General features: G+C 41.5%; 1 protein-coding gene across 1 annotated transcript; it reads left to right on the top strand.

Moving 5' to 3' along the window:
* Positions 1-385: 385 nt before the first annotated feature.
* LOC146646196 (glutathione synthetase-like) lies at positions 386-5,464 on the top strand. Its single transcript, XM_085391029.1, has 4 exons — positions 386-450; positions 4,294-4,417; positions 4,863-5,057; positions 5,201-5,464. Exons 1-4 carry the CDS (start codon positions 386-388, stop codon positions 5,462-5,464), a joined length of 648 nt encoding a protein of 215 aa, XP_085247155.1.
* Positions 5,465-8,339: the final 2,875 nt, after the last annotated feature.

Here is an 8,339-nt window from a genome sequence, read left to right as displayed (position 1 = left end):
AATGCTGCACAACAAGCTAAATAGATTTAAAAAAACGAAAAAAAAAATTGTTGAACAACAGAAGATAAATGTCCTTTTTTTCTATTTCCAACTGGCCGGCTGTGTGGTGCGCAGCCTTAAGAGGCCAGCATTCAGACCCCAGAGTTTAACGGCCAAGTTCGAGTCTCTGACGGTCGGTCTGCTATAGCGGGGTAGGCCGAGCGAAAGACGAAGCTCCGGGCTCCCCCTTTTTCTCGTTTCTCTTTTTTTCATTCACATTTATTTACATTTATTTACATTTATTTAGATATCAAGCTGCAAGTAAAAGCTCAGGGAAACACTTTTAAGGCGCCCTTTAAGGTACCCTATATATGTCCTTTCACATCTTATCACTTCATACAGTGCTATGGACCAGTCTACACCTGCTACTTTCTGCACAAGCTTTTATCACACAAGACCCGCTGTTTACAGGTAAGAAACACAGTGTCAGTAATGTTAAAGTGGCTGTGTGGAGTAGCACAACCACTGCTAATATAACACTTTTCACATGCATTTCTACATATTAGTGTCTTTTACCGTCTTTATGGTGCTAGCTTAAAGTCATGCTGTAAATGTTAGCTTGTAGTCAAACATATTCCGACCATGTTAGGACAGAAATATTGGCTTCTATCATGACTAGTTAACAGAGATGTTAACTGCCCACGTGTTACTGTAATCCGATTACTTTTTTCAAGTAACGTGACACACTGTTTACAGCAACACTGTTTACAGCAACAATACTGCACAACAAGCTAAATAGATTTTAAAAAACGAAAAAAATTGTTGAACAACAGAAGATAAATGTCCTTTTTTTCTATTTTCTTCTGGCCGGCTGTGTGGTGCGCAGCCTTAAGAGGCCAGCATTCAGACCCCAGAGTTTAACGGCCAAGTTCGAGTCTCTGACGGTCCGTCTGCTATAGCGGGGTAGGCCGAGCGAAAGACGAAGCTCCGGGCTCCTCCTTTTTCCAGCTTTTTTTTTTTTTCATTCACATTTACACTGAAGCTGTGTTCACATTCATCCTTTAATCATGACAAAACGTGAGGAATCACACTGAGGTGAGACCTTGACAACAGACAAATCAGAAGCCGACACCAATGATAAGAAAGAAATTCATTTACAGACACGTGAAAAAGCAGTTTAAGGTTCTAGATCTGGATGATTACAACACATCATTATTTATTTAAAGCAACCCAAAATGCACAAATGACTATAACCAAGTACATCCTGTGATTCAGCAGCTGATGGAACCAACTTTAGCAGCAAAAACTTGAGTTAATCATTTTTCATTAGTGTTTCACAGCCAGAGATGGGCAGTAACACGGGGTAAAGCGTTACTGTAATCCAATTACTTTTTTCAATTAACGAGTAATGTAAGGGGATTACTATTGCAAAAAAGGTAATTAGATTACTGTTACTTTCCCGTAAGCACGCTGCGTTACTGCGTTACTAAAAAATTTTTGGCCAGAGTGCCTCATGACAATAACAGCTGTGTGCAGATCAAGAATGGATAATCTATGGAGGAGTGCAGAGAGAGTATGACCGTGCAGCGTTTAAAGCGTGGAAGTACTGAGCTTACTTTGAGTTTGATTCCGTAAAAAGTGACAAAAACTTTTAGAAACTTCTTTTTAAGGCGAAAAAAACCCTTAACTTCAGAGCAAGCACCGAGTACGCTACTACGGGATTGGAAATTCACAGAGAGACTCGCGGATTCTTCCACAAATTTCTTCTAGTCAGAATGTTGCATATAATTTAATTTTTGCTTGATGCATAAAGTAAAAAGATTCAAACTAATAAAACAAGTTTTAAAAACAGACTTTTCCATTTGATTACATTTTGTATGATGGATGATGCAGAAAAAGTAGAATTGGGCTGAAAGATCTATTGCTTTATTACCTATTCAGGTCATAAATCATGTTTTTAAAAAGTAACTAAGTAATTAATTACTTTTGAAAATAAGTAATCAGTAAAGTAAGGGGATTACTTTTTAGGGGAAGTAATCAGTAATTAGTTACTGATTACTTTTATTCAAGTAACTTGACCAACACTGCTAGTTAAGTTACTACCATAGTTAATACAGTTACGGGTAACATGATAGTGCTAACCCATAACCCCGAACTCTGTAATACTGTAAATGATGAGTGATTTAAGTTAACACTAAACATTCAACAGTGTCTCCTGAACATTTATAATCAGGTGTGAGTCTGGCTGCATTGACTTTTGAAGATGCAAATTTAGCATGATGGCTGATGGTGCTGTGTAAGCTTCTACTTACCTTCTACACTGTGTTTAACACACATTTCAGAATAGCAAAGAGGAGCACTGTTGCTTCATCCTTAATACTTTAGAGGAGAACTGGACTGCAGATCAAAAGGTCCTTAATAGCTTTTTGTCCTCCCCGACCCTCAAAGCCAAACCAGCCATGAGAGCTGATGGGACAGGATTTGTAAAAGTGACATTATCAGAAAGAAAGTGGAGCAAGAATACTTGATATTTGCATTCTTTAGAGAAAAGTATTTGAAAAGGCTGTCTGCTGTTTTGGATTGATGTCGTTCTCCGGAGGCTCAAAGAAGTAGGGCAGTGTCACGGTCCTTTTGGCAGCAGAAAGCTGCTGAGTGCTGGAAAGAAGCACGGCCACACCAGCTGAAATGTCTCACTGACACAGAAGCTGTTGGCCATCCTCTGTGTTGCCACTGTCTTCACCCTGCTGTTATTAAGTGTCAATAACATACATTTCTATGGAGCTAAGCTTGATGAGCGATGCCTTGTTGGCTGACATTTATGTCTTTGAGCGTGTGAGAAGTTTAATAATTATAAAACCACATGAATTTGACAAATGTCCTTTTAACCGTCAGCTCATAGTGAAGCACACTGAGCCACCTGGAGCTATAATATCAAAATAGAAGCTGCTACCTTTGTCAAGAGTGGCTGGATCTGAGTGCATACTACTTTCAGTTATTCAAATTTTGCTGAATTTGTTCAAAGTCCTGTCTATGTGCAGAGAGTGTCTTCCAGAGGAATGGTTCTGTGGGGATTGTGATGTTCTACATCACGAACATCAGCCACTCCACAGCAGAGAAAGTGTTATTGATGTTTTTAAAGCCATTCCTCCAACCACATGTATTATTAGAGTGGACGGTCAAAATTGCACAAGATATTTCCTCATGAGATTCACTCAATTTTGGTTTTCATATGTGTCTACAGCCAGTTAGAAAGAATCTATTTAAGTGGTTTTCTCTTTCTTGGTAGCTCGCATTCTGCCAACAGTAAAGCTTTGAAACTGCTCCTGTGGGTTGCGTAAACTTCACAGTATCAGCAGGAAAAATCGTGATTTTAATCGACATTAATAGTAAACAGCAACCTGCTATTTAGGTTTCTGTGATGGATTTGAACATAGTGTGATGGAGCATGTTTTCTGCCCTTGCTGTACAATCAGAACATGGTATTGCTTTAACAGAAGTCATCTGTGAAGGCAGTGGTGTATTATTCATGTTGTTTCTTTTTCTTTTTGGTCCAAGGACGTTATGATGTGCACCAGGCGATACACAGATGTCAAACATGGCAGCAGCAGTGCAGCCCTGATTTAAAGGACCTGGTTAGGAGTGGATATTGGCCAGCATCTGTCAACATGTCTACTCTTTACACTTTAGACCTCTTGAGCTCCTTCCTGGAACTAAAAGTATTTTCTCCATGATTCTCCAGGGAAGCTTTTGCAAAACTGTTGGAGCGTGGTACTACAGTGGCTTGCAAAAGTATTCGGCCCCCTTGAACTTTTCCACATTTTGTCACATTACAGCCACAAACATGAATCAATTTTATTGGACTTCCACGTGAAAGACCAACACAAAGAAGAAGTGGACCAACACACGTGAGAAGTGGAAGGAAAATCATACATGATTCCAAACATTTTTTACAAATAAATAACTGCAAAGTGGGGTGTGCGTAATTATTCAGCCCCCTGACTCAATACTTTGTAGAACCACCTTTTGCTGCAGTTACAGCTGCCAGTCTTTTAGGGTCTGTCTCTACCAGCTTTGCACATCTAGAGACTGAAATCTTTGCCCATTCTTCTTTGCAAAACAGCTCCAGCTCAGTCAGATTAGATGGACAGCGTTTGTGAACAGCAGTTTCAGATCTTGCCACAGATCTGAGGGGGGCGAATACTTTTGCAAGCAACTGCAAGTGTGGGGGAAGGCTGAGTGAAGTATTTCTTTGATATTGTTTTTCAATAAGCAGATGCAAATATTTACTCCTCTGTTATGTTTCTGTACATACAGACTGGGCGTGCCAAAAGCGATGCACTGCAGCACAGCTTTCTGGATGAGGAAGAGCAGCTGTGCTGTGATGTCATCTTCAGCTGCCCAGCATGCACACCTGAAATGTTGGCGGTTTCAGTTGATGGTAACAGAAAGCTATATCACTTTCAGCAAAAAGAAAGGTGCTCATTGTTGATGTTCTTTGTGTTTGTGTTTTTATGCACATACTTAAAAAAGCCTTCCATGGTTAGACTTTATTGTTTCTCTGATGTTGCTCTGATGACCGTGACTCTTTTGATGCCGTTTTTTTGTTGAAACCAACTGTTGTCACCCTCTGCTGCTCAGTGTGCTGGCTGTTTTCTCGGGAATCTCAACCACAAGAAAGTTTATACGAACGAAGCTAAAAAACCTGTGACAGTTTGTGAAACGTCATTAGCAGCAGTGAAATAAGTTAGTTAGTGAAATGATAGAGGCTATTTTATGCTGGAAAATTCTTCCAGCACAAAGTGGCCCAATAAACGGAATTTTTTAATACAGAAATACATCTAATGATAAAAAGCAGAGAATTCATTGTCTGTTTTCCATTGCAGAGCTGGGATGCTCGTCTCCTCATGGAGCGCTCTCGAGCTGTGAAGTGTCCAGATATCAGCGCTCACCTGGCTGGTACCAAGAAGGTTCAGCAAGTGCTCCCCAGACCTGGAGTCCTGGACAGATTCTTCCCAGACCAGCCTCAAGCTGTGCAGCAGATCCGAGCGACATTGGCTGACCTCTACACTCTAGACATGGTGAGACAAAGGGCACGGTTTGTTCATTGTTTGGAAAATTTGGCATTAGATAATCCTCACCTGGGTGTTGCTGTTCAGTGTAAGCAATATCATTTGCATTTTATTCCTCTGATTTATTTCTCTGTGGTTGCGCTGGTCTACAGGGTCCAGAGAGGGACAAAACAGTATCAGTGGCCTTGTCAGCAGCAGAACGGTTTGTCTTGAAGTCTCAGCGAGAAGGAGGAGGTACAGCGGGCGGGGGGATAGAAGCATCTTTAAACATGTTGAAAACTTCTGTTTATTGCTCACCATTTGTTAAACTAGGGAAGTTTAAGCAGTGCATGTGTGGATCTGCACACACATGCAGTATTTTCTTGCATTCCATGTATGAGCTAGCCTCAGTCAAAACAGTGACGACACATACATGACTGCCTGCTGTTTTGCATTACTGTGTATCTACTGTGATTCATGCATGCTGTACTGTGACTGAGATAATAGTGTATATGAGACACACTTGACAACAACATTGATCAGGATGTGAAAAAGCTACCAGATACAAGTTGTCAGCAGGTTATGTCTGACTAACCACCCTGCCTTACATCACTCTGGGCTAATACTGTAAAAAGCAATCATTAGTTTTCTTTGTAATATCAGATCATTTGTTTTGATAAATACAAAGTCCAGTATCAGGGTTCATATGAGCTATTTTAGCAGTAATTTTACACTCCACTATGATAGTGTTTAGCTGTTACTCATGTTAGCAAGGAAGCTCGGGTTTGTAATTCATTCTTAATTTAGCCACGCTGCATGAATTTGGATGATACGATTTTTGAAAATGGCAGTTTCATTTATGGGGCGTTTATAAAATGGTATTTCTTAGGCTGGCTTTTAAGGAAGGAGAAAAGGTATGTATCAGTTGGCTGGGAAGAAAGATGGAGGTGGAAAGGATGTGCAAGCTATGGGACAAAGTTGCTGAGACTAGGTTAAAAAGAGGTGAGGATCAGTGAGCAGGAGTGTGGCTTTGTGCTGAAAAGAGCACAACAGATTGTCTGGAGAGAAGGTGAAGGAAAGTCAGCTGAAGCAAGACAGTTTGTGGAGTTTGTGTTGGACTGTATGTTATGCTGGGAGCCTGGGGATTAGTGCACTTTGATTCCAAGTTAATACTAGCTAGTGTTTCTCACTGGTTTTTGGGTGGTGGAGTAAAAGGGATTGGTTGGTGGCTGTTTCTAATGTTAGCCTTGTCTTTGCTTTCTTACAGGCAGGGTAAAGACATGGTGATGAATGAGTGTGTGGGCCGTCTGCTGAGGACCAAGAGCTCAGGACAGTCAGACGGGGGCGTCGCAGCAGGAGTCACCGTGCTCGACAACCCTCTGCTGTCCTGAGATGTCAGACTCCTGCCTGCACATACAAACCACACTGAAGTCAAAGTTCCACCTGCACCTCCACCTGTTCTTGCAACAGCATGAAAACTGACAGAGGTGAGACAGCAGAAAAGTTCTTGTCTATTTTATTATTTTTTTTACTAAGTTAAGGAATTAAGTTAAGAAGAGTGATTAAATAAATAGTTTCTTGCATTTTTGATTTAATGATTGTGTTTAGGATTATTTCAGAAACATGTTTAGAGGATCTTTGTAAGCCTGTATTTACTTTAAAAGAAGGGAAGCACTTCTTCATCCTACAGAAAAGGTGACACATTACAGATGAGTTCATAAAAAGTGTCTCTGTCACTCTTTCAAGGCTCTGTCACTTTTTCTTTTGTACTGGAACAGCATGGTAAAGTAGGTCTAGGCTGCCATCTTGTGGCAGTGTGTTGTTACTACAACATATGAAATTGTGTTTCTATTGGAAATATAATTCAGCGCCACTGAGCCGCTCTCTCAGTTACAAACTGAACCTGTTTTGTAGACGTATAAATCACTAAGTACAGTGAAGCTATTGTTTTGTAAAAGTGTTTCTTATTCTAAATGCATGTTGATTTTTATCAGGGTGAAGAGCAGTTAGCAGTGCATTCATGGACATCTTTAAACTATTAATTGAAGAATCTTTGGTCATGATGGCATGAACTAGAAGCGTGAGCTCCAGGTGAGACTGCACAGAAGAACAAGTGTCCTTAAACTGCATCAACTGATGACTTCTCACAATTTTATTCCACTGTGTGTTTTTATCATTGAATGTTTCTGTCTTTGTGTACATGTAATGCAGACACTAAAGCTGAGCCAGAACTTCATGCTGAAGAGAAGGATTCTTTTAAAATGCATGGGGGAGCAAGCGAGTCAGATACCAAGGGCACAAAGATGAAGCAGGTCTGATCGGAAACCGTTTATTTCCAGGCCAGGGAGCACAAATAAAAACACCCTTAAAAGGTTCCCTCCTGCTCAACCGCGTCACTCCCTACGGAGAGAAGATCTACATGACCTTATCTGCGTATCTGGAGGTCAGCCGCTGCTCCGCCGTGTTGTACCTGTTTGTACGTGTTTTTAAGTCTCTTGATGTCATCGTGTCTAACACACACCCTTTATCTCCTCTCTGCAGCTGGACCATTGCATCCAGCCTGCCATTATCACCAAAGACATCTGCACGGTCTTTTACTCCCGAGACGCCAAGATTTCCCCACCCCGTTCTCTCAAGAACCTCTTTGGGACTGGATACTCCAAAACTCCTGACTGGTAAATCTGGGCTGCTGCACTGTGGCCATCTCTGTTTCACAATCAAAGATATCTGCCCTGTTACAAAGTTTCCTTGTTCAAAACTTCTGCTTCATTATAGCAACCGAGTGACTGGGATCTACGAGCTGAGCTTGTGTAAGATGTCTGACACTGGAAGCCCAGGTGAGCGGCCATGAAACATGTTTAAAGAACGGCAGCTGTTTTATCATAATTCTGTGGAGAGCTTCATCCTAATGAGGGCTCATGTCCTGAGCAGGGATGCAGAGGAGGAGGAGGAAGGTGCTGGACACATCAGTGGCTTATGTGCGTGGAGAGGAGAACCTGGCCGGCTGGAGGCCCAGAGGAGATAGCCTCATCCTAGAGCACCAGTGGGAGCTGGAGAAGATGGAGCAGCTGCAGGAGGTGGGGCCTTAAAAGATTCATAAAGAAATAAATCTGTTTAATATTGTAGAGGGAAAAATGACTTTTCAACTCAAAGACCAAAGTGCTATTCTAAAAAGTTTTTTCTTAGAGTACAGACGTTACATGACTAACCTCCCCTCTTCTCCCCACCTCACATTCGCCCCCATCTTTCGTCCAGGTGGAAAAGACCCGTCACCTTCTGGGAGAGGTGGCTCCCGTGGGAACAGCTCCCACC

The sequence above is a fragment of the Rhamphochromis longiceps genome, linkage group LG19 (assembly GCF_057381845.1).
Source record: "Rhamphochromis longiceps isolate RC_006_pf linkage group LG19, R_longiceps_female_GT1.1, whole genome shotgun sequence".
NCBI lineage: Eukaryota > Metazoa > Chordata > Actinopteri > Cichliformes > Cichlidae > Rhamphochromis > Rhamphochromis longiceps.
This window is presented reverse-complemented; position numbering and strand designations above follow the sequence as displayed.

Coding starts and splice junctions, on each gene's coding strand:
- LOC146646196 (XM_085391029.1), top strand. CDS start 386: ATGGACCAGTCTACACCTGCTACTTTCTGCACAAGCTTTTATCACACA. Junction 451..4,293: donor ACAAGACCCGCTGTTTACAG/GTAAGAAACACA, acceptor CTGTACATACAG/ACTGGGCGTGCCAAAAGCGA. Junction 5,058..5,200: donor ACCTCTACACTCTAGACATG/GTGAGACAAAGG, acceptor GCTGGTCTACAG/GGTCCAGAGAGGGACAAAAC.